Raw genomic sequence first — 27,529 nt, 5'->3', positions numbered from 1 at the left:
CAAGAAATTTATGTAGGTCCTGTGAACTGTTAAATCAAGCTCTGGCGATTCAGCATAAGTAGAGGTCTATATCTGCTTATCAAACTTGTGGTGGTCCTGAGAGTAGTGCCCAATGAGAAGTCTCCATGAGTCTCCCTCAGAAAAACTCCTCACGTCCCATCAAATCTCAGTGTCTCCACTTGGAGCACTTTATTCACCCATTTGTTGAAAAGGCCTAATGGTCATACTAATGAGGGGACTGGAATTGAGCCTGTTGTCTCCCACAATCAATTTAGATACCGAAATGCTAATCAGAAATGTGCTTTCACACCTGGGAAAGATTCAAAATCAATTTCTCATGGCGAGGCAAGTATTCTGGGACCTCTCATGAATTTGTCTAACTTTCGGACTGTCCCTCTCGTGGACAACTGAAAGTGGAAATTTTCTCAGGCACAGCTATTGCAATGTATCAGAATTTGGCGTCTTTCAGTCAACAGGACAAAACAGTAATTTCTGCAAGATGTCGCTTAGACCACAAGGAGCAGGTTGGGAACTCGAGTGATTTCCCCTATTTGTATTCCTAAGCCTGCCTTCCTGTACTGTCTGATCTGGTCACTCAGTCCACCTGTCCAGCAAAATGCTTTTCTTGTGCCCAAACCATGGATTAGGCTGGCAGGGATGACTTGTGTTTACTCCTGCAGGTGCAGTGAACTCCGTTTCTGATTTTCCATGAGTTTACCTGGCCCATGGGAAACCCTGTTTTTTTTTTTTTCCAAAGCTGGAGGTTCCCATGAGCCAAAAGCAAAAAGATACAAAATTCTGTAAACTTAAGTAATGACAGATTTCCCGACTAACAGAGAAGAGTTGAAATAAAACTGCATTGCTGCCCCTGACTATTCATGTAATTAAGCGCAAAAACAATTTGATCAAGGAAACCAAAGAAAGAACGAAGGTGAAAGGCAAGTTGTATGCAAATTAGTATTTAAGTAAGAATAAAAATGTGAGAGGAAAACATGGTACAGACCGACATCTTTTTTAATATGTATAAAATGAATAACCTGCATAGATTTTTGTTTCCATGTGTGTACCTACCAATCATCTTAAATCACCATAAAAACAAAACAACATCTGTCATTGTTCTCACAGTCATCATCATTGAGTTCCACAGTCAGAATTTATGTCCATTAGAGCTTTATCAATTTGGATTGTGTACACTCTTATTTACTACTGCTATAATTTTTAAATATTAAAAGATATATGTGTGCCCTGATGAAAGGTTTAACATGTGATTACACTAATGTGCCTAAGTATTATATTTTTTGTTATTTATTTTTACAGTATGTAATTTTCTCTCTTAAAGTTCATCAGTTCTTTAATTGACGATTTCTCTGCTGTAAACTATTGGGCAATTGTGAGTTAATAATTTGGATTGTCAGTTAGGATTTATGTCCACAACCATTACCTGTACCTGTACAAGTAGATATCATCTCAGATAATCTTCCTCAGATAGGCACTAGTTGTCAAAGAGAATAAATGTTGTGTGTACTATTCCTTCTGCTGTCAACTCCTGTATGTGTTACTCCCTGTTAAGGCTGATTCCATACATTTATTCCACTTTCTCTCTGCATAGCATTACTCTCATGGGTATTACATTCCTGTATACATGTCCTACATTAAGTTGTCAACAAGTGATGGTACGTAATTGTAAATAGCAATTTAATTCCAGTGAAGGTTTCAACTGTCACTATACTGTCCATGTGTACTCTGATTTTTTGGACATTGTACATTCTTCTGAATATTGTGAGGATCTCATTGTTTTAGTGTTATTTTACTTTTATATTTTTGTTATTAACAATATGTAAAGGAAGATGTGTCAATTGTGGTTGTGGTTGACTAAGTATTTTTATGTCCAAGCCTTGTGACCATGTGCAGTCAGTCCAAATTATTATTAATGTACACTTCCTTTTGCGTAATGGTTGTTGTATTTTGCTACTTAAACGTTTTAGAATTATACTACTGTGAGATTATGGAAAATGGATGTAGTTCATGTTTAGTGAAGTATGATTTAATGGTTGTATCTTGTGTGCTTAATGTTGAGTCTATGTGGTCCCAACCAAATCTCAGTTCCTAACTCCTAAATGTATTGTATGTTACTGTAAATCTGTTTTCTTGTGACATGTATCATTACTTTCTGTTTACATTTCTTTCAAGAGGTATCAAACACAGACATGAGTAATATTTATTAGCACACAACACTGAAACTGCCACTAATGTTTGTTAACCCTTCTTATAGTGTTTTTCTCCACCTTGTTTTTCTCTAATATTGTGTTCAGTCATGATGTGTTCTACTGTTTCATTGTCAAAGGTTACTTTAATTTGTACAAAATGACAGTCTGTAATGAAAAATGAATATATTGAAACATGTGATGTAGAAATGCCTTATTTGTGTGAGCTAATACAGGCCAGGAACAGTAATTATTCAGTATTTCATGCTGTGAATGAATTGGAAACCACATAAGGGACACAAAAACAGTAAGCTCATATTGATTGCACTTCACTTGTTAAAATAGTTTTCTCTGTTTTTTAAATATAATCTAATTGGATGGATAAAAAATCTACTCACCAATTGGCGGCAGGAGAAAAGACATATAAAGGTACTGAAATTCCAAGCTTTCGGAGCCAGTGGCACCTTCTTCTAGCAGAGGAGTTGAAATGGAAATGAAGAGGGGTGAAGGAAAAGGATTAGTGCGGTTTAAGAAATGGGGTGAGTTTGGAAAAGTTGGCCAAAACTGTAGATGAGGGAGACTTACTGGATAGGATGAGATGGATATATGTCTCTGATTTGTGGATCATACTAGCTTGGTAAAGATTGTATCTTGGTGTCTCTTATCACAATTCATGCAGTTAAAATCAATTTAACTAAGACTGTAGTTATGACCTGTCATAGAACTCTCCGGTTTGTTACACTGAAGTTTAGCTCCCAATCGGTGTCTTACTGGAGTCCAAAGAAGCTGACTGTGCTCACAATCTCAGTTTCGAATGGTGTCAGCATGGAGACTGTTGCATCAGATGAGCAGCTGTAACCAGATCCAACAGTGAATTTAACACAAATTAGGACAAATACTGTACCTAGTCAGTCTGCAGGAACTGTGAGAAATTGTTTCTCAGAATCTGCACTACAAACAAATGTGCTGCTTGGCAGGCTTCCTTCCCCCATTAGCAGCATTCAGCCTACCTCTGGTGCTGTAGTGAAAGATGAAACCAGAGGGATGAATGGCACAATGTTGTTTTTAAAAATGTGTGCAGATTCTGTCTTAATGTCTCTTAAGCTTGTTTCTGAATTCAGCATCTGCAAATTGTAGTAATTAGAGAGCAATTTCTGCAGTATTATGGACACTACAAAGAAAACTATCTTTGCAAAAATTCACAGATTTTGTCACATGGTACTGTGGACTTTCAGGCTAGCAAAGAAACTGAGATACACTGTTCTACCTATGAGATTTGAATTTAGAAGGTCCCTGAATGAATGCATCTTTGTATGCAGACAAAAGAACATACTTCCAAAAAAAGCATATTACATTAATTTTTTTTAATGAAAAAATGACTCTTTAGAGTTAAAGCACTCCGTGGTTTGTTTAGATGAACTGTGGATTCATGTGCACTACACTGGATAAATGCTGCGAAGTGACAGTGTGTAATGAGTATTGTCAAACAGTCCCAGACAACATTTCTTTGTTGTGAATGCAGAGTTTTGCTTTGTGGTCACTTCTCTCTAGCTGCAACAGGAAAACTTTGGACTACCATGTAGAAAGGGACAGAAGAAAAATTTAAAGTCCATAGATGAGAAAGCCACACATTCGACATTAAGGAGCTCCAACCTTCTCTTTATTCAGTTGATGAAATTTTGCTAGAAGATTGTTCCTCCATACTGCTGCTATAATATCTAGACTTAAATCCTATAGAACTTGTCTGGAATCTTGAGTCTCATTTTCCAGCTGGAAAAAATAGTGCTGATGCATTTGCTGGTAGTAAATAGACATCACGTATTACCTAGCCTGGTGCAAGTATATCGACTCAATGCCACTTCAGTGACTTAGGCGTCAATTTTACTTCTTTCATATTTGAGTAGTTCTTCATTGGCCTCATAAGACAGAGAGAACTTCCACCTGAAAAAATGTTGGAAGTATTTGTCGGGAATTAAACCTGGAGCCTTGATGTTACAAACTGAAAACACCAACCACTAGACTGCACAGTCAGGTTGCTGATGCTGCTGTGACTGTATCTTTTACTGCTGTGACTTGAAAAGTTAACACCGAAACAGTGTGCAATAATATAATCAGCCACTATTATCATCTGTGACTGAAATGGCAGACGAGAATCGACAGACATCGGTATGGAAAATAGCAATGTCACTGGGGAAGGTAATTATATGGATATTTCCAGAGAAGTGTCATTAGTAGATAAGGTTAGATATGCTAGACATTGTGTTTCTATTCTTGTTATAAATTGGCGCTTCAGTCAGTGGCCCATGCAGATGTGTAATGTGTGACAGCACTTCATTTGTAAGAATACTGCAGTTTACGCTATCACTGCCTCCCATCCCTGTAAACATGATGGTGCCACCTCCATGTTCAGGTGGCTTTGCAAGTAACATATCTATTCCACTGGATAAAATATTGGGGCTATCAGCAAGGGGGGAAAAAAAAAAAAAAAAAAAAACACTCACTATTTTAATACAGGGTGACACAGAAAGAACACATTTTTAGAACAGGTAGTATTAAGGTTAAGGTAGTAGGAGTGGGTGGACTGATGTGGTCTTGTGTTTGGTAGCTCCTGGCATTTTTTTAGTCAAGGTCATGGAGCTGTGGACCATACATCATGTCGTGTTTGCTTACAATAGTTTTTTTTTGTGTAATAATGAGTCTTAGTATTCCAGTTCAGCATGAGTTTAAACACCATTGCAATCTTGCGAGACGGGATAGTGTTCCCACTCATAACAACATTTTATGCTGGACTGAATCATTTCATGTACGAGGAACAGTGATGAATATAAAACTGTCAAGGCCTCCATGCTCAGTACCCACTACAGAAAATGTTGAAAGAGTTTGGCAAGCCACACTCAGTAGTCCTGGTCAATCCGCTAGGGGATATTCCATTGAACTGCACCTCAGTAATCGTTCAGCCAGGCATATTTTGCATATTGGTCTAGGATATCGTCCCTACAAAATAGCCATGGTGCAACAGTTGAGGCCTATAGATTATGTACAGCAGCTAAATTTTGCTCGAGGAATAGAGGCCGTATTTGAGCAAAATGACATTCTTTTGTTTATGAGTGATGAAACTCATTTTCATTTGAACCATGTGGTAAATCAGCAGAACTGTTGTTATTAGGCCAGTGAAAATCGAAAACCAATGCATGAGAGACCATTACATAGCCCCAAGGTTACTGTTTGGTGTACTGTAACCAGTACAGATGTTGGTCCATACTTTTTCCAAGATGATAACAGGAGCACTGTAACTGTAACGTTAGAATATTACGGAGAGGTGATCACTGAATTCTTCCTATCTGGACTAAGAAGAAAACACATTCCTATACAGCAAGTTCGGTTTCAGCAGGATGGGGCCACAGCCCACACAACATGAATGTCAATGGAAGCAATTTGGACTGTTTTTCATGGTTGTGTCATTTCCCTGTTTGGTGACATTATTTGGCCTCATCGTTCCCAAAACCTGTCCATGTGTGACTACTTTTTGTGGGGTTATCTCAAGTCATGTGAATACGAGCATAAACCACATACACTTGAAGAATAGAAGGAAGCAGTTCGTGTGGAAGTCATTCAGATTGACAGAGCAATGTTGGAGAGAGTGGGAGCCAATGTCAAAGAGTGGCTCAAGAAGTGCATCGATATCAAAATTTGATTACATCCTGGAACTGCAACTAAATATTGGCTAGTTGCTGGACAAGTTAAGTGTGCAGTCTTCTATATTACACTACTGGCCATTAAAATTGCTACACCAAGAAGAAATGCAGATGATAAACAGGTATTCATATGGACAAAAACATTATACTAGAACTGACATCCGATTACATTTTCACACGATTTGGGTGCATAGATCCTGAGAAATCAGTACCCAGAACAACCACCTCTGGCTGTAATAACGGCGTTGATACGCCTGGGCATTGAGTCAAACAGTCATGGCGTGTACAGGTACAGCTGCCCATGCAGCTTCAACATGATACCACAGTTCATCAAGAGTAGTGACTGGCGTATTGTGATGAGGCAGTTGTACGGCCACCATTGACCAGACATTTTCAATTGGTGATAGATCTGGAGAATGTGCTGGCCAGGGCAGCAGTCGAACATTTTCTGTATCCAGAAAGGCCCATATAGGACCTGCAACATGCAGTCGTGCATTATTCTGCTGAAATGCAGGGTTTCGCAGGGATCAAATGATTTTTGTGGTCGTCTTCAGTCCTGAGACTGGTTTGATGCAGCTCTCCATGCTACTCTATTCTGTGAAAGCTTCTTCATCTCCCAGTACCTACTGCAGCCTAAATCCTTCTGAATCTGCTTAGTGAATTCATCTCTTGGTCTCCCTCTACAATTTTTACCCTCTACACTGCCCTCCAATACTAAATTGGTGGGCCCTCGATGTCTCAGAACATGTCCTACCAACCGATCCCTTCTTCTCATCAAGTTGTGCCACAAGCTCCTCTTCTCCCCAATCCTATCCAATACCTCCTCATTAGTTATGTCATCTACCCATCTAATCTTCGGCATTCTTCTGTAGCACCACATTTCGAACGCTTCTATTCTCTTCTTGTCTAAACTATTTATCGCCCACGTTTCACTTCCACATATGGCTACACTCCATACAAATACTTTCAGAAACGACTTCCTGACGTTTAAATCTATACTCGATGTTAACAAATTTTCCTTCTTCAGAAACGCTTTCCTTGCCATTGCTAGTCTACATTTTATATCCTCTCTACTTCAACCATCATCAGTTATTTTGCTCCCCAAATAGCAAAACTCCTTTACTACTTTAAGTGTCTCATTTCCTAATCTAATTCCCTCAGCATCACCCGACTTAATTCGACTACATTCCATTATCCTCGTTTTGCTTTTGTTGATGTTCATCTTATACCCTCCTTTCAAGACACTGTCCATTCCGTTCAAGTGCTCTACCAGGTCCTTTGCTGTCTCTGACAGAATTACAATGTCATCGGCGAACCTCAATGTTTTTATTTCTTCTCCATGGATTTTAATTCCTACTCCGAATTTTGCTTTTGTTTCCTTTACTGCTTGCTCAATATACAGACTGAATAACATCGGGGATAGGCTACAACCCTGTCTCACTCCCTTCCCAACCACTGCTTCCCTTTCATGCCCCTCGACTCTTCTAATTGCCACCTGGTTTCTGTACAAATTTTAAATAGCCTTTCGCTCCCTGTATTTTACCCCTGCCACCTTCAGAATTTGAAAGAGAGTATTCCAGTCAACATTGTCAAAAGCTTTCTCTAAGTCTACAAATGGTATAAACATAGGTTTACCTTTCCTTAATCTATTTTTTAAGATAAGTCATAGGGTCAGTATTGCCTCACGTGTTCCAACATTTCTACGGAATCCAAACTGATCTTCCCTGAGATCGGCTGTTACCAGTTTTTCCATTCGTCTGTAAAGAATTTGTGTTAGTATTTCGTAGCTGTGACTTATTAAACTGGATAGTTCGGTAATTTTCACATCTGTCAACACCTGCTTTCTTTGGGATTGGAATTATTATATTCTTCTTGAAGTCTGAGGGAATTTCGCCTGTCTCATGCATCTTGCTCACCAGATGGTAGAGCTTTGTCAGGACTGGCTCTCCCAAGGCTGTCAGTAGTTCTAATGGAATGTTGTCTACTCCGGGGGCCTTGTTTCGACTTAGGTCTTTCAGTGCTCTGTCAAACTCTTCACACAGTATCATATCTCCCATTTCATCTTCATCTACATCCTCTTCCATTTCCATAATATTGTCATCAAGTACGTCACCTTTGTATAGACCATCTATATACTTGTTCCACATTTCTGCTTTCCCATCTTTGCTTAGAACTGGGTTTCCATCTGAGCTCTTGATGTTCATACAAGTGGTTCTCTTTGCTCCAAAGGTCTCTTTAATTTTCCTGCAGGCAGTATCTATCTTACCCCTAGTGAGATAAGCCTCTACATCCTTACATTTGTCCTCTAGCCATCCCTGATTAGCCATTTTGCACTTCCTGTCGATCTCATCTTTGAGACGTTTGTATTCCTTTTTACCTGCTTCATTTACTGCATTTTTATATTTTCTCCTCTCGTCAATTAAATTCAATATTTCTTCTGTTACCCAAGGGTTTCTACTAGCCCTCGTCTTTTTGCTTATTTGATCCTCTGCTGCCTTCACTATTTCATCCCTCAGAGCTACCCATTCTTCTTCTACTGTATTTCCTTCCCCCATTCCTGTCAATTGTTCCCTTATGCTCTCCCTGAAGCTCTCTACAACCTCTGGTTCTTTCAGTTTATCCAGGTCCCATCTCCTTAAATTCCCACCTTTTTGCAGTTTCTTCAGTTTTAATCTACAGTCCATAACCAATAGATTGTGGTCAGAGTCCACATCTGCCCCTGTACCTTTTAGTATCTCCAGGGTTCTTCCATGTATACAACCTTCTTTCATGATTCTTGAACCAAGTGTTAGCTATGATTAAGTTATGCTCTGCACAAAATTCTACCAGGCGGCTTCCTCTTTCATTTCTTAGCCCCAATCCATATTCACCCACTATGTTTCCTTCTCTCCCGTTTCCTACTCTCGAATTCCAGTCACCCATGACTATTAAATTTTCGTCTCCCTTCACTACCTGAATAATTTCTTTTATCTCATCATACATTACATCAATTTCTTCATCTGCAGAGCTAGTTGGCATATAACTTTGTACTACTGTAGTAGGCGTGGGGTTCGTGTCTATCTTGCCCACAATAATGCGTTCACTATGCTGTTTGTAGTAGCTTACACGTACTCCTATTTTTTTATTCATTGTTAAACATACTCCTGCACTACCCCTATTTGATTTTGTATTTATAACCCTGTATTCAGCTGATCAAAAGTCTTGTTCCTCCTGCCATCGAACTTCACTAATTCCCACTATATCTAACTTTAACCTATCCATTTCCCTTCTTAAATTTTCTAACCTACCTGCCCGATTAAGGGATCTGACATTCCACGCTCCATCCGTAGAACACCAGTTTTCTTTCTCCTGATAACGACGTCCTCTTGAGTAGTCCCCACCCGGAGATCTGAATGAGTTACTATTTTACCTCTGGAATATTTTACCCAAGAGGACGCCATCATCATTTAATCATACAGTAAAGCTTCACCCCCTCGGGAAAAATTACGGCTGTAGTTTCCCCTTGCTTTCAACCATTCATAGTACCAGAACAGCAAGGCCATTTTGGTTAGTATTACAAGGCCAGATCAGTCAATCATCCAGACTATTGCCCCTGCAACTACTGAAAAGGCTGCTGCCCCTCTTCAGGAACCACACATTTGTCTGGCCTCTCAACAGATACCCCTCCGTTGTGGTTGCACCTACGGTACGGCTATCTGTATCCTTGAGGCATGGAAGCCTCCCCACCAATGGCAAGGTCCAAGGTTCATGGGGGGCACAGATCATAACACATCTGAAATGTGACGTCCACTGTTCAAAGTGCCGTCAATGCAGACAAGAGGTGACCGAGACGTGTAACCAATGGCACCCCATACCATCACGCGGGTGATACGCCAGTATGGCGATGACGAATACATGCTTCCAATGTGCGGTCACCGCGATGTCGCCAAACACGGATGCGACCATCATGATGCTGTAAACAGAACCTGGATTCACTCGAAAAAATGACGTTTTGCCATTCGTGCACCCAGGTTCATCCGTTGTTGAGTACGTCATTGCAGGCGCTCCTGTCTGTGATGGAGTGTCAAGGGTAGCTGCAGCCATGGTCTCTGAGCTGATAGTCCATGCTGCTGCAAACATTGTCGAACTGTTCGTGCAGATAGTTGTTGTCTTGCAAACGTCCCCATCTGTTGACTCGGGGATCGAGACATGGCTGCACGATCAGTTACAGCCATGCGGATAAGATGCCTGTCATCTCGACTGCTAGTGATACGAGGCAGTTGGGATCCAGCACAGCTTTCTGTATTAACCCCCTGAATCCACCGATTCCATATTCCGCTAACCAATGCGAGCAGCAATGTCGCGATACGATAAACCGCAATCACGATAGGCTACAATCCGACCTTTATCAAAGTCGGAAACGTGATGGTACACATTTCTCCTCCTTACACGAGGCATCAGAATGTTTCACCAGGCAGTGCCGGTCAATTGCTGTTTGTGTATGAGAAATCGGTTGGAAACGTTCTTCATGTCAGGACGTTGTAGGTGTTGCCACCGGTGCCAACCTTGTGTGAATGCTCTGAAAAGCTAATCATTTGCATATCACAGCATCTTCTTCCTGTCGGTTAAATTTCGTGACTGTAGCACGTCATCTTCCTGGTGTAGCAATTTTAATGGCCAGTAGTTCCTGGTTGGACATTGTGGACTGTCAAAGTTTGAGAATGGAATGGATATAGTGCTAGGTTATTGCTTTTCCATTTCATTAAGAAACCCAATAATAGTGTCACACCATGCAGGATGCAGTGAATTATGAAAAGGACTCAAAATTTTGACCTCCAGCTAAATTTGAGTGTGTACGTCGGTGGCAATAGACTGATACATGCAATCAGATAAATGCACTTAGTATTTCAGTCACGGGATGGATTGGCGTGATAAGGCTTTGATCTGATACCTCAAAATTAGCATACATGATATTCAAATTAGTACCCCACAGAAAACAGTCAAAAAGCGTAAGACATTAAAACTATGGTAGCCACAGAACAAGTCCTCCTCTGCCAACTGTCAATTTGTTTATTTGGGGCCTAGATGGTACTTGTTTGCATCCAAGTAAGCTGATATTCCATCATTTTGTCACCAAATTGTATGTATTCATCCGATGGCGTAGGTAGAAGATCTACAAAAATGTGATACATCATTCCCATATTTCTATTAGTCTACTTGACAATTCAATACAGATCAAGGACTCGTTCACAAGTTATCCCACCTCATCTGTATACACTGCCGATTGCATCCAACTGCTTGCACACATGAGTTTTCATTTGCTCAAGTATATGTTGAAATATTTCACAATGATTTTCGAGTCAATGTGCATTGCTCATTGGACAGCACCAAAGTCAAGAATTGTGGCTGGAGTGCATAGCGCAGTAAATTGCATTGTGGAGACTAATCATCATGGTTTGCTATCAGCTACTACTGTCTGCACTTTCTGTAGATGGTATGGGTGTAGTTTTTCTTATTAGATGACACTCTACAATTTGCATGACATGAGGCCAGTGCTTCTGCCACATTGTGAGTGGTGGCCAGTTATTATTACGAGGGTGTGCTGAAATCTAATACATCAAAATTTTGTATTCTATTCTCAATATCAGCTGAAGTAGTAAGTGTCATGTGTATTACTCAGTCAACTTTTCTGCTTCACTGATGCAATGTGCATCCCTTTGGTGCTGCTAGAGTGCTCCAAACTGTAGCATGTAACGTAGTGGTGTGTAACATAACTGTGTTGGTGGATGAGAAACAGCATACTGTAATTAAGTTTCGCTTCAAAGAGTTCTTCCACATAGGGAGCACCCTCCCCTTCAGCATATTAATGCCAGACAATACATGATTGCTGTGATATTTGCAACAATCTGACACCATCGATTCACTGTCATCGATCATCATCTATACAGTCTCAACTTAGCCCCATTTGATATTCATCTTTTTCCAAAACTTAAAGATGATCTTCGAGGACTTTACTTTTATAGTGATGAAGCGGTGCAAGCAAAGATGAGTTTGTGGCTCCATCAACAAGGTCAAACATTCTACAGTGGTAGTATAAATAAACCAGTCTTTCATTGTGAGAAATGTGCTTTTGCCAGGGTGACACTGTTGGAAATAAATACGTAGAAATGAGGAATAAAGATGTAGAATAAACCATAAAAATTTGGAGGCATTACTTTCCAGCATGGCCTCATGAAAGCGTTTAATAACTTCCTCCTCAAAGGCAAATGTTAAAACCGGGTGTGGATGGCTAACATATATTTTGACACCTGATACCTGACAGAAATCCAGAATAGTTGGTACACTTTAAAACTGTGTGCCAGACCAAGGTAAGTGTTCTACCAACTGAGCTACACAAGCATGATTCGTGACCTATCCTCGCTGCGTATTGCTTTAAATAGTTGGGAAGGTAGGAGATGAAGTACAGGTGGAAGTATCGGTCTGGCACACAGTTTTAATCTGCCAGGAAGTTTCATATTGGCACACTCTCCACTAGTGCGTGATAAATTCATTCTGGTAATCTTGAAAAGTTCTTGACCGATTTACATGAAACTTTTACAGAATACTCAAATACATATTCAAATGAACATAGGCTATGTAAGTTTTTAAACAATAAAGTTCCTGTGAAAATATGCGGTTTCATTTTATTTACTGCAGTTAGCTTTTAACTACAATAGCAGGGCAGTTTACAATTGAGCACAGTATAATAAAAATTGTCAATGTTTTCCTTTTTTCCTTCTATTTGCCCTACATAAAACCACTGAACTGGCATGAAGATAAGATTTAAAGTCTCTGATGCAGTCGTGCAGTAGATGATCTGAAAGTACTTAACAGCTGAGTTTTGATTACTTGTGTGAAACTAGTTTTGGTGCCAGAGGTGATGTCTCATGTGAGAGTGAAGGTATTAGGAGTTGAGATGTATGTATATGTATAGGTTGTGACAGTTTCAACTGTAACTATAAGTTTATATGTATAACCACTTGTACTAATGTTAATAAAGTGGTCTGTCAAATAAGTGAAGGGCTTTTAGACTACCCATGTAAGTAGTTACTAATTAATAATGTATTCTTATTGGTGCTATACAAGAATGCTGAAGATCAGATGGGTAAATCGTCTAACAAATGGAAAGGTACTGAATCAGATTGGGAGGAGAAGAAATTTATTGCACAACTTGACTGAAAGTAGGGATTGATTGATGGAACACGTTCTAAGGCATCAAGGAATTTTCAGTTTGGTATTTGAGGCAGGGAAGGGGGGGGGGGAGGAGGAGGAGGTGGTGGTTTTGTTGAGGGCACCAAGGCTTGTCTTCAGTAAGCAGGTTCTGATGGATGTAGGTAGCAGAAGCTATGCAGAGGTGAAGAAGGTTGCACAGGCTAGACTAGTGTGGAGAGCTGCATCAAAACATTCTTAAGACTGAAGATCACTAGAACATTGTTTGCTTACTACCTCATGCAACTAAAAGAACTGTAAACAGAAACTGTGTACAACCAGAATAAAACCATATTTCATCAGAAACATAGTAAAAATATAATATTGAGCATTTATTTGTTGTACTGTTTTACAAACTGATATTCAACATGTAGAGGTACACAGATAAATATTAAATTGTGCTGCATATACATTGGTTCCTTCTTTTAAACTCAATGAGATTGGAGATAGGGAGTGCTGGGAGGAGACGCAGATAGTGGTGGTGAAGGAGGAGAGATGGTGGTTGTGGTTGTGGTTGTGGCTGTTAGGGAGAGGGAATATGGGAAATGATCCTAGCCAATAACAATAATTAATTTTTGCAATAAGTATATTTTAATGAAAAATTGGCATGGTGTACTCTAAAACCATCATTTTGGTAGTCTGATTATATAAGCTTATTCAATACTGTAAATACAACTTTGAAAACTGTGCACTGAATGTGATCAAATTGTTACTCATCATGGAGGCTGCATTCCTCATAACTCAGAAATCCTTTCAAGTTTAAAGTGCTTATTATGATGGAAAAAGTAGGTAAGCTTCAGTTATCCAAAATGCAGTTAGTAATACTGTTTATGTACTTGAAAGTTTATATAGCACTCTAATTTTGAAGTTATTTGTTTCTGTCTGGCAACATGAATATACTTACATAATCCCACATTTTATAGTTTAAAATTTGTGGCTATACTACAAAATTGTTCACAAAGAAACCGCAAAAACAGATAACTGTTCTACAAATTCTGATGTTTTGTGTATTCATGTCTTTGTTCTTGAGTTTGGGGCAGACTTTCTGCTCATATTTGTATTATAATTGTATTGTACTAAGTGTTACATTCTAATTTTCCTGATGGACATCTATGAATTGAGGTATATGTTATGAGAAGGACATGTATGTAAAAAAGACACTTGCAATAGTTTTCCATTTGTAAACACAAAATGATGACTAGGACTATGATTTTTATGACAAAAAAAAAAAAAAAAATCACCAAATATGCACAAAGAATGCTGTTATGAAAAAAAAAAAATTACAAAAATATACACAATAACATAATACTATGACCTAACAATATTAAAATGATGTAAAATAAATTTGTAACTCATTTTATGGTAATGGACTATTTACTTAAGAATATAAAAAACACTTGAGAAGCAAGTTAAACTACGGAATTTGATGTTATGGTGTATGCTTTTTATTAACGTTATCAGAACATAGTTGAGGTATGACTTTTTTCCCCCCATACATCCTCACTTTTAATTCAGTTTATGAGTTCTGAATTGCAATATACAATGAACTACCTTGTGTAAATTTTCAAATAAAAATGATTTCCTACTGTCAGTGAAGAAAGGATTGTTCTTCTAGAAAATCATTTGCATCTAACTCTAAATGTTTAAAAGAGAAGTTTTTACCCAGTAAAATCTTTGAAATGGAACACTGTATGATTCCTTTCATGGTTCTTTTCCCTATATTCTTTGATACTTCGTGTTCCACTTTACCAGAACAGCTTCTGATTTATTCACATTTTTATCACTTGTTCTACCTGCATCACTGGTGGCACTTCTGATTGCTCCAAAGCAGTTATGGTGGTAGGAATAAATCCAAAATTTTATTTTATAGATGGAAGTTTGTCTGAAATTTTAACATTATACTTTAATTGTAGTCCAATTGAAGAGGCTTCACTGCTGTCGACTGATTCAATGATGCTTTTCACAACATTGAATAGTGGCAGTAACAGTGGCAGGCGTTAACCCAGAACCCCCGTGTGGTCAAAATGGGAAATGGTTGGTAAGGAAATGTCTGGAGCTACCAACTTAAATGCTGCAACACATGAAGGGGCTTTCAAAAATACCTTCTTGATACACTCAATAAATTTGTCAACATCACTGAATTTACTACAAATCTCTTCTGCAACTCTCCTTCAGGCATCAGCTAAACAAGTCACATATACTATTTTACTGTATAATGGTTTTAATGAATTGGCATCTTTCTCCATATAAGGTTCAGCATCCATTACGAAGAGTGATACATCATCATGCTTTATACCTTCCGGCCACATGGTATGCGTAGGTCTGTCAAACAATTTACTAATCTTGGAAAAAAGTAATTTTTTTCTAAATTTTTAGTTTCTGATAAACTTTTCACATGGACTACCTTCTTCCGAAGTTTCCACAGTGACATTTGCGATATATCTCCACATAGAGTCTGTGCTTTTAACAGTTGATACCCATATTTTATTATTCACGACCTTTTGTCTGAATTCTTGCATTGTTTTCTGGTAGCTTCTGCTGACATAGTCACTTCTTAATGTGGAAGAATAGGGAAAAAATTTTCATGTGCATTTTTCTAAGAATTCATGATATATATTTGATGGTTCAGGTTACTGAAGGGAATGTTAGCACACAGGAAGACTGTACAAAGTTCTTCACATAATGGTGAATAAGATTGGTGGGATTCCCTTAGTAGCATTTACAGCAGTGTTTTTCCATTTTCAATCTGTTGTACACCAAGTTTCTTCTGTTGCCACAGGCTGCTGAACATTAAATGACTTCTCTGCAGTTACTCCTATGTTTACAATACAGAATTTTTACCAAGAGTCAGAAATGCTTTCTCACTGAACTGAGACATGTACTGTTGTAATACTGTTGAATACTTTGCTTCTTATTAGACATTTTTTTCTGAACTAAGTTGCACACACTTCTGACTTCAAGACTGGATAACAAAATGAGACGCTTGTCTGCAGTCCAGGGTCCAGAATGTCTTAAGCACCTACCTATTCATAGAGTAAGGCTAAAGTCCATATTGTGAATTAAAAGAAAATAGGGGAGGAAGGTATATATTTGCCAATTTTCAGGAAACAAATAGAGGTGACATAGAAGAAAGATATTACATGATAAATGTTCTTCTTGAAAGTGTGAATATATAATGAATATGATCATTTACTGTCTGAAGTATGCCCAACCTAAGAGAAATGGCCATATATCCATAAGTATGACTTAACAAATTACAGTAATTCATTTAGTTTTTTCATAACAATCATTTGTGTGTATTTAAGGAAAATGGTGGTCATGCTGAAAATATATGCCCTATTATAAAAATCATAGCCTAATGATGACTATGCCATAGTTTTTACATTTGATTTTGTTTATCCATTAATTGTAGTTCATTTCTCAATATTTTTTTCTCTTGAAATTGTGCAAGGTTCTAAAAATAATTTTATTAGCTCTTAATTTAGTGTAAATGCTGAAGACAAAAGCTGCAAGTAAATGATTGGAGAGAATTTGAGAGTAGCCTTTTTTATGGTCTCCAGTTGTCAGGTGTTGTAAATGAATGCTTAAGTGTGAAGTTCATAAATGAAGTGCTAATTAAAGTAAATCAGTCAAACATTTGTGATAAATGGTTGCTTACATGAATTTCAATGTCACATCTGTAGCATTTAACGAACGGAGAGTGATGGACGAGTGGTTATGGTGGAAGGATTGGTGGAGACTCAGAGAGTGGATTGTCAGGGATGACAATCTTGTCTACTGTCAAGATGAAGTAGGTGCTGTATTTAAAATATTTGTATTTGCTCTTTGGGTAGTGGGTTTTGGGTATTTGTAAGAAGTTAGTGGTGTAGTGTAATGTAAGCAGAGGTCACACGAACGTTGTACCTGTTCTCCTGTATAATATGCATAAATGTTGCTTATCCAGAAGAACATTTGTGTACATACACCTACTCATTTTATTTTTATTTAGAGTTGTTACCTGTAATGAAACATTTTGTGACTGTATTTTTAAAAACAGTGGACCCCACATATTGTGTTGAAGTTAGTTTTTTAATAATTTAATTATATCCACTTGCCTTGGTTGTTGTTTATTCATGTGTATCCCTCTTGATGTTGTTCCTTTCCAATTCATTATTTTTTGTGTTAGTGTTAGATTTTGCCAGAGTATGTTGATATACATGTCATTTAACACAATAAGAGTTGAAATCTTTGAAACTCCCTGGAAAATTAATACTGTGTTCAGACTGGGACACAAACTTACATTCTTGCTTTTGTGGTCAGTTCTCTTATCACAGCTTCTACTCTTCCAATACCTGTTTTGTGCCTGGACAGCCATTCGATAAGAGCATTGCTTGCCTGCCAGGGTTTTCAGCTCCTCTTCCCAGTCTGACACATGGTTTTAATCTGCCAGGGGAGTTTCAAAATTTTTCAAAACCACATACACATAAATTTGGCTGACAAGTGAAAGTTTCATCCTGGACATTAAAGTTTATTCTATAGAAGTACACCTTAAGGTAAAATGTTGTAAGTGTTTGAAAACATCTAAATTATTGAAGGTTGTCAAATGAGATTATAAACATGAAGTACAACAATACTATAAGCACTGTTATTTTGTCAGCAGATGACGTATTCTTGGTAACAAGGCTTGTTGGTCAGGCAATTGCAAAGTAGCTGGCATCCATATGATATTAAAATGATTTTATTGTTTATTGTCATTATTGGTTTTGTATGCCTAAGGTTTATCTTGAGATAGGTCTTGTGTATGTATAAACATAGAAGAGATTACCCATCATTTGGTGTGGGTTCTTAGTACCACAGCATCATTGAGACAATCTGGTTTTGCTGCAGACCATATGGAGCTGTATGGCAAAGAAACATTAAAATATGATGCTGAATCAAGTTTCATTGCACTCTCCTATTTCAGCAACACTGCCCAAAATTTTTAGGCAAAATGTCAAATGAAGCTTCATTTAAACACTCAATAAAGCATTGCTATGTTCAAACCAATCCTCCGGTTGAGGACTGCTTCATTTTACATGTTTTCATAGAGCCTAGAAAAAAACTAGGATGAATTCATTGGCACCATACACCAGGTGTGATCAAAGATTGTTTCTTATGCTTATAAGCATCTTAGAAACATCATGAGATTAATGGTAAGTGTTTGAAGTTTGTAGTTGCAGTGGGAAATAAGACGATTTAAATATCTCAAAATTTCTTTTGTTAGCAACTGTTTCACAAATACTTGATGTTAAATGCTGTGTTAATGGCCTGTCTGATTGCAGACAGGTAATGAAGTCATGTTATTTCTGTTGAATATTTTGATAGAGATTTTACATTTTTACACAAATGTATTAAAACAGTAACTGTAGAATGTAGAAATAGAAATGAGGTAGTTTTGTGCAGTGGGATTTCCATAGAACTATTCTGTATATTTGCTGCTCCTTTTTTGCATAGTTATGAAAAGCAAATTATATATAATTCTGCTTAGCATATATTTCTGAAGCTGACACGTGCTCCCTAACCAACACACCTCCATCTCTGACTTCGTCTTGTGCCTGCCATTCAACTATCTTTGTTATCCTACCGTATATCTTAGAATGACAGTTTCAGCATTCTGCTGCCTCTATCTGTAGGTCCACTTCCTGTTGTCCTGCCATCTGTATCACTGAATTACCACTGCTCTGCCTTCCTAATTTCCATTCTTTGTTGGCCTCACCAAATAACATGCTTGCCACATGTTTGATTCCTTGTCTCATCTCCATTATGTGTTTTCCTAAGGGATGAGGCAAAAGGGAAAAAAAATCAACAAATATGAAAGCATGTTAAAATAAATACAATGTTACATTGTATCTTATGGGGTGCATATTCCATGTGTTGTACAAGCGCTGTATTGTTTGCATTAAACAGAAGAGTGAGGGATCAGTAGACCAGTAGTTAAAACTTTATTGTTAGTAATGAAAAGATTGTAAGAAATTAAGAAATCATGTTTGTCATTAGTTGATTAAGTAAGATTCTTCTGTATCTTCGTAGTTTTCATGTAAATATTAAAAAAGAAAAAGTCTGTCTGAACTGGTGTTCACACACTTACAATGTATAGTGTGTTAAACTAAAATATGAAGAACTCCCAAACTGAGAAGGAAGAAAAAAACACTTATAAATGGTGTCATATTTTTATTAGTATTCAATGATTTATCTTTGTTGTGAAAGAAAAAGAGCAAAAATGAAAATAGGCATCAGAAAAGTTGCTTATATAAGAATGTATTCTTTATCTGAACAAGACTTTACCACTCATATAGACTGTAAATTGGCACAATAATTATAACACAGCATTCATATTCTATTATCTTTGCGTGATTATTGTGGATTTGGATTTGTTATTTCATATAAACACTTTGGGCAAATTTCAGAATGAGTTTTTCAACATAACTGTTTTTGTTGTCATACTCCAAATTTGCCCATCTTAGCAGCTAGTTTCCAGTGTTGGTTACACTCACAGGTATTTAATACTGAAATAAAACTAGAAAGGATGTATAAATAGGGTGTTAAAAAAAGTATTTCATATTTTGAGAGATAGTAGTGTGAACCAAAACAAGGAAAAGAGAATATATAGACTAAGAGCTATGAGCAATTTTTCAGTAGAACAAATGTGTTTAATAGGAGTGAAGATGAAAAATGCTCTGATCTATTAAAGTGTGCATTTTAAAACCATGTTTACTGGACATTTGTCATGTTTTGATCCATAATACCACCTCTCAACGTTGTGACAGATGGTACTGCAAGACTGCTTATGATTTCAGTAATCATCTGAGAGAGGTTTTAGATGTCTTGGCTGATGGGTAGGAGCCAGTGGGGACGTTTTCATGTACTGAAAAGAGGGGGGGCACAGGGTAGAAGACTAGTAGTTGTATATACTGCACTTTGGGTGATAGAATATATAGCAAGTTTAAATTAATCTGTGGAAATACAGTGTCCAGTCACATTAAGGTGACCACTTTCCAACTGCTGTGACTTGGCGAGACAGCCAAGCTACTATGAGAGGAAGCCGAAAGGCACGTGTTTAAGCACATGCAGGCTGGCGTGAGGTCTGGAACAGTTAAAGGAATAGAGACTAGCAAAAAAGGTACGTAGCTTCCGGTATACTTAACTTTAGTCCATAATTGGTGAACGTCAGTCTGACGGTACATGCATCACAAGATAAATAGCAAATGATAATGGCGCCTTGCTAGGTCGTAGCAAATGACGTAGCTGAAGGCTATGCTAACTATCGTCTCAGCAAATGAGAGCGTAATTTGTCAGTGAACCATCGCTATCAAAGTCAGCTGTACAACTGGGGCGAGTGCTAGGAAGTCTCTCTAGACCTGCCGTGTGGCAGCGCTTGGTCTGCAATCACTGATAGTGGCGACACGCGGGTCCGACGTATACTAACGGACCGCGGCCGATTTAAAGGCTACCACCTAGCAAGTGTGGTGTCTGGCGGTGACACCACACCAACAATCCTGAATAACCACAAAGAGTTAGTGAGGTTCTGGAAGGTACCGACAGGGGTGTGGAGCCGTGCTGATTACAGTGCCTTTGCCAGCTTTTTCAGTTGAGAATCTAAGGCGTGAGCAGGCCGATCGAGGTGGTCACACAGATTCTTGATTGGGTTTAAATCCAGAGAGTTTAGTGGATGGGGAAATATGATAAACTGATCCTAGTGCTCATGCAACTATGTCTGTACACTGCAAGCTGTGTGACATGTTGCATTGTCCTGCTGGTAGATTCATGGTACTGAGGGGAGGACGACTGCATTTTGGGATAAACATGGTTTCCAGTGATAGATGGGTACTTCTGTTGATCGATTGTGCCTTCCAGAATGAAGAAAACATTCCACAAACCATAATGCTCCCTGCTCTGGCCTGGATCCTTCCGACGATTGTTGTTGGGTGTTTGCTTTCAGATGGTTCACCTCATACACTCCAATGGCCATCTATCCAATGGAGCATAAAATTTGATTCATCTGAAAAGGCCATCTGTCGCCACTCAGTGGACATTCAGTTGCAATATTGACATGCAAATTCCAACCTTCATTGCTGATGAATAGCAGTCAGCATGGGCGCGTGAACCAGGCACCTGTTGCGGAGTCACGTACACAGCAATGTTCCTTGGACGGTTGTTGAGGAGACACTGTTGGTAGCCTCTTGGTTCATCTAGGCAGACAGTTGGTCAACAGCTGTGTGTCTATTCACATGTACACAACTCCATAGCTGTGATTCTATCCTGTCATCAATGGCCCATGGTGTACCTCAGTTGCCTCAGCTCCAGTTTTGGATAGAGCCATTTTGTCATGCACAGTTTAATTTTAACCATGCAGCAGGCAAACTTTTCACAAGCTTAGCCATTTCACAAATGCTTCTACCCTTGGCCCTAAAGCCAATGATCATGCCCTTTTGGACAGCAGATATATTGCTCCTTTTCTGCATTATAGCAACTACTGCACTGTTCTCCATGTTCCCCTGTCATGCTTTATATACCTTCAATGCTAATGCTGCCATCTGTGGCTGATTATTGCATATTGATGTCAAACATAGGCAGTAGTCACACTAATGTGAGTTAAGGTGTCATGGACTACACAGAAAAGAATGTTACATAAGTTAACTCGTGTGATAGGCAGAAATGCTGGAGTTGAAATGCAATCAATCTTGGGTTATGTCATGAAACACTTGTTTAAAATTACAGTTTATGAAACTATAATTTAAGGAAAATGCTGTTTTGTGTGATGTAATTACATATTTGTGGGTGAACATTCACAAACATACTTTTTGTGAATATTTAATTGTTATCAATAGTTTTAATGCTGCGTTAGAGTTAATTTTTTCTTTGTCAAATTATGTTGTTCATGCAGTAGGTTGTACAGGAACTGTCAAATTTAATGATAAATTTATATGCCTGTATTTTTTTGTTAGGCCCTGTTGTGTCTTACAGATTTCCGTCACCTACAGATTTCATATTTCAAAGACATGTTAGGCAAAGAGCTGGTTTGAGTTTTGTATTTGCCATAATAGTAGGAATTCCTTAAATAATTATTTGTTTGTAAAAGATAAAACTGGTAATGATGAAACTTAAGTGGAACCTATATTTTACTCAATATATTCTGTGGGCATGACATTGTGGTGAAGACAAAACTCCCTGCTATATCCACCCTCAGAGGTAATAGTCAGGCGGCATTGCATGAGAGCTTCTTCAGAGATAGTAAAGAATGGATGGGGACTGTGAAAAGTTGAGATTTGAGTCATATATGTGGTATGCTTGGATTCCACAATGATGAAAATCATATATTTCTATGTGAGAAATTCCTCACTGGCTCCTACCCATCACCCAAGACATCTAAAACCTCTCTCTGATGGTTACTGAAATCAGAAGCTGTCTTGCAGTACCATCTATCACAATATTGAAAGGTGGTATTCAGTTTCTTCTGGGTGAGCACCACAGCTTCAATAAACTTGTGCAGAAGGCATCATCCCACTGGAATGTGTTTCAGAATTTGACTTGATCCAGCATTGTTAGTTTTGGACATGGACTATTTTCTAGTGCACTTGGAAATGAGCCATAACCATGCCTGAAACTAGCAGTGTTGAATAAAAAAACACTTTTAGAGTATTCCAGTGGAATGTGGAATGATGTCTGTTTTCAGATTTGCATATATCCCTGTGTGAGGCCTGGTCTGGCACACAGCTTTAGCCTGGAACATAATAATTTTTTTAGTAGTAGTAATAATAATAATAATAATAATAATTGAATGTTATTCCTTCAGGTGAATAGTTCCAAAGGGTTTCAATTCCTCCAGTTCTGCAGAAATAGCTGTAGCTATCAGTGTGTTTTGAAGGTGCTTTGACAATACAAATGCTGTCCTTCTACAGAATACTTTAATAGCATTCAAGAGACTTCAAACAAAATCATGGTTTTTAATCATAAAGAGAAAACAGGAGTGTTGGGGACAGTATTTATCATCTGTAAGAGCCCACAACCTGTCATCTCAAGTATGGATTAAACTCTGTCGCACTTGTGGTCACCCATGACCCATGGTAGTTATGGGCATCTGCTTGAATGGCAACCTATGTACTCATCCCAGGGTCATCGCTGTGTGTGTTTCGTGGCACACTTCACCGAAGTATCTGCATGTGGTACGAGGTGCATTCAAGTTCTAAGGCCTCCGATTTTTTTTCTAATTAACTACTCACCCGAAATCGATGAAACTGGCGTTACTTCTCGACGTAATCGCCCTGCAGATGCACACATTTTTCGCAACGCTGACACCATGATTCCATGGCAGCGGCGAAGGCTTCTTTAGGAGTCTGTTTTGACCACTGGAAAATCGCTGAGGCAATAGCAGCACGGCTGGTGAATGTGCGGCCATGGAGAGTGTCTTTCATTGTTGGAAAAAGCCAAAAGTCACTAGGAGCCAGGTCAGGTGAGAATGGAGCATGAGGAATCACTTCAAAGTTGTTATCACGAAGAAACTGTTGTGTAACGTTAGCTCGATGTGCGGGTGCGTTGTCTTGGTGAAACAGCACACGCTCAGCCCTTCCCAGACGATTTTGTTGCAGTGCAGGAAGGAATTTGTTCTTCAAAACATTTTCGTACAATGCACCTGTTACCGTAGTGCCCTTTGGAATGTAATGGGTAAGGATTACGCCGTCGCTGCCCCAGAACATGGACACCATCATTTTTTCAGCACTGGCGGTTACCCGAAATTTTTTTGGTGGCGGTGAATCTGTGTGCTTCCATTGAGCTGACTGGCGCTTTGTTTCTGGATTGAAAAATGGCATCCACGTCTCATCCATTGTCACAACCGATGAAAAGAAAGTCCCATTCGTGCTGTCGTTGCGCGTCAACATTGCTTGGCAACATGCCACACGGGCAGCCATGTGGTCGTCCGTCAGCATTCGTGGCACCCACCTGGATGACACTTTTCGCATTTTCAGGTCGTCATGCAGGATTGTGCACACAGAACCCACAGAAATGCCAACTCTGGTGGAGGCGATCTGTTCAATAGTCATTCGGCAATCCCCCAAAACAATTCTCTCCACTTTCTCGATCATGTCATCAGACCGGCTTGTGCGAGCCCGAGGTTGTTACGGTTTGTTGTCACACGATGTTCTGCCTTCATTAAACTGTTGCACCCACGAACGCACTTTCGACACATCCATAGCTCCATCACCACATGTCTCCTTCAACTGTCGATGAATTTCAATTGGTTTCACACCACGCAAATTCAGAAAACGAATGATTGCACGCTGTTCAAGTAAGGAAAACGTCACCATTTTAAGTGTTTAAAACAGTTCTCATTCTCGCCACTGGCGGTAAAATTCCATCTGCCGTACGGTGCTGCCATCTCTGGGACCTATTGACAATGAACGTGGCCTCATTTTAAAACAATGCGCATGTTTCTATCTCTTTCCAGTCCAGAGGAAAAAAATCGGAGGCCTTAGAACTTGAATGCACCTCGTACTGCCATCCTAATTTCATGACCTGTAAATGTCATGCAGAGCAAAATTACTTACTCTTATGTGCACAAGGCTTTGTATTGTACAGTGTTCCATTTAGTGAATGTGAGTTCTTCAGTGCTTTAACAGTGTGTTGAGGCCCAGTCCATGGACCCAATAAAATCCCAAAGGAGATGCTTAAATGCCTTGGCAATGACAGCCTAAAACACATCCTCGAGTTTTTCAATCGCATTTATCTGGAAGGAGTGTTCCCCTCTCAGTGGTGGGAGGATGTTAGTTATTCCTATCTGGGAATGAGGAAAAGACCCTCAAATTTTGACTAATTAGTGATCAATCTCTCTAACAAACAGACTGTGTAAACTATTTGAAAGAATGCTCAACTGACAATTGTGTGGCTGCTTGGAAGCCAAAGGACATTTATCACAATTTCATAGTGGGTCTTAGGAATTTCGGTCGACTGCAGACCAATCGATTTGTGTAGAATCTGCAGTGCACAACGCTTTTGTGCTCACCAACATCTGTGTGCTGTGTTTTTTGACCTGCAGAAGGCATACAGTCCCACTTGGTGACATCACATCCTGTCTACGCTGCACGAGCGGGACTTCTGGAGTTGTTCACCCATTTCATACAGAATTTCTCATCCCTCCAATTATTCTGAGTCTGGATAAGTTCAACACTCAACAGCCAATATGTACAGGAAACTGGGGTTCATTGGAATTGGTTATGAACATAATCCTCATCGCCATAGCAATGAATGGCTCTCACGGTATCATAGTCACTGTATGTGTAGAACCTTATAGCCTGTATTTTACAGCTCTCCATCATTGCATACTGCAGAATGCCAACTTCAGGGATCCATACAGAAAGTACATAACTGGGCCTCGAATCATGGGTATCAATTTTCTCCCTCAAAAACTCGCGTCGTGCACTTTGCAGAATCAGGACTGTACATCGTCACCCAGAACTGTACCTTGGTAACCAGCTACTTAGCTACTTGAATTTATTGAAACGTCAAATATTTAGGCCTTTTATTTGACAATACACTATGTGATCAAAAGAATCCGGACACTCCCAAAAACATACATTTTTCATATTAGGTGCAATGTGCTGCCACCTACTGCCAGGTACTCCATATCAGTGACCTCAGTAGTCATTAGACATCGTGAGAGAGCAGACTTCGAACGTGGTCAGGTGATTGGGTGTCACTTGTGTCAAACATCTGTATGCGAGATTTCCACACTCCTAAACATCCCTAGGTCTACTGTTTCTGATGTGATAGTGAAGTGGAAACGTGAAGGGACACATACAGACCAAAAGCGTATAGGTCGAACTCGTCTGTTGAGTAACAGAGATCGCCAACAGTTGAAGAGGGTCATAAAGTGCAATAGGCAGACATCTATCCAGACCATCACACAGGCATTCCAAACTGCATCAGGATCCACTGCAAGTGCTATGACAGTTAGCCGGGAGGTGAGGAAACTTGGATTTCATGGTCGAGTGGCTGCTCATAAGCCACACATCACGCCAGTAAATGACAAACGACATCTCGCTTGGTGTAAGGAGAGTAAACATTGGGCGATTTAACAGTGGAAAAACGTTGTGTGGAGTGACGAATCACGGTACACAGTGTGGCGACCCGATGGCAGGGTGTGGGTATGACGAATGCCCAGTGAACTTCATCTGCCAGTGTGTGTGGTGCCAACAGTAAAATTCAGAGGTGGTGGTGTTGTGATGTGGTCATGTTTTTCATGTAAGGGGCTTGCACCCCTGGTGATTGGATTCTTCATCACGATAAAGCACCTGTTCATAATGCACAGCCTGTGGCGGAGTGGTTACATGACAATAACATCCCTGTAATGGACTGGCCTGCACAGTCCTGACCTGAATTCTATAGAACACCTTTGGTATGTTTTGGAATGCTAACTCCATGCTAGGCCTCACTGACCAACATCGATACCTCTCCTCAGTGCAGCACTCCGTGAAGAATGGGCTGCCATTCCCCAAGAAACCTTCCAGCACCTGATTGAACGTATGCCTGCGAGAGTGGAAGCTGTCATCAAGGCTAAGGGTGGGCCAACACCATATTGAATTCCAGCATTGCCAATGGAAGGCGTCACGAACTTGTAAGTCATTTTCAGCCAAGTGTCTAGATGCTTTTGATCATATAGTGGAAGTTAACATGGTGAGTACATGTACACCACCTCAAGCCAAATTGCATGAGAAAATTTAATACTCTGATTTCTCTGCAGTACCTCCCGTGTCACAGATTGCACAGTTTTTCTTATATTCTGCAAAGCTTTAATTTTGCCCCACCTGGACTGTCTGTGTCTTGCCTACTGGTTGGTACCATCCATCAGTACTGAGCCTGTTAGAACCTGTCCGCCACAGTGGTGTGTGTTTGATAACTGGAACATTCCTTACGAGCCCTGTAAATAGCCTCCTGGTGGAAGCTGGTTTCCCAGCTCTGAGGATCAAACACCAGCAGGTCTTGGCTAACTCGATCACAATTTTTCAGCTGCCTAACCATCATCTGTCTTCCACAGCCAACAGTTCAGACTGAGTACAAATCATCCAAAAATCCAGCTGATGTAAGACTGGAGACTATGCAAGGTCACAGTCCTACGATATGAACCCCTTCCATGGCTCTAACAAAAATGCAGACCTCAGTAGTCTCAGCTGCCTGTTCTGTTCAGTTCTTCATGACTGCCTCAATTTGCTATACCATGGGCTCTGCAGTACATTGAAACTCTTTCAACAAAGGACTCCGTAATTGGTAATGACTCCATGAACTGTTTACAAGCTATATCTCACAAAGGAGGGCCATGATGTTTGGATCATGAATGTAATGCAAACTTTGTACACATTTAGTAGTCAATTGGGGCAACACAATGTGCATGTA

General features: G+C 39.4%; 1 protein-coding gene across 6 annotated transcripts in view; it reads left to right on the top strand.

Annotated features, from left to right (window-relative positions):
• The window catches only part of LOC124555786 (inositol hexakisphosphate and diphosphoinositol-pentakisphosphate kinase), a 556,425-nt gene that overhangs the window by 164,295 nt on the left and 364,601 nt on the right, over positions 1-27,529 (top strand). Inside the window, exon 1 of one of the 6 annotated variants that reach the window (XM_047129843.1) lies at positions 14,964-16,916. The exons of the other annotated variants lie outside the window; for them this stretch is intronic. Within the exon in view, the coding sequence (XP_046985799.1) occupies positions 16,773-16,916 (144 nt within the window). The 5' untranslated portion in view covers positions 14,964-16,772. Of the gene's footprint in view, positions 1-14,963; positions 16,917-27,529 lie in introns of those variants that run through there. 6 annotated transcript variants of the gene reach the window in all.

The sequence above is a fragment of the Schistocerca americana genome, chromosome X (assembly GCF_021461395.2).
Source record: "Schistocerca americana isolate TAMUIC-IGC-003095 chromosome X, iqSchAmer2.1, whole genome shotgun sequence".
Classification (NCBI taxonomy): Eukaryota; Metazoa; Arthropoda; class Insecta; order Orthoptera; family Acrididae; genus Schistocerca; species Schistocerca americana.
The sequence above is the reverse complement of the archived record's forward strand: the minus strand, read 5'-3'. Positions and strand labels throughout refer to the sequence as shown.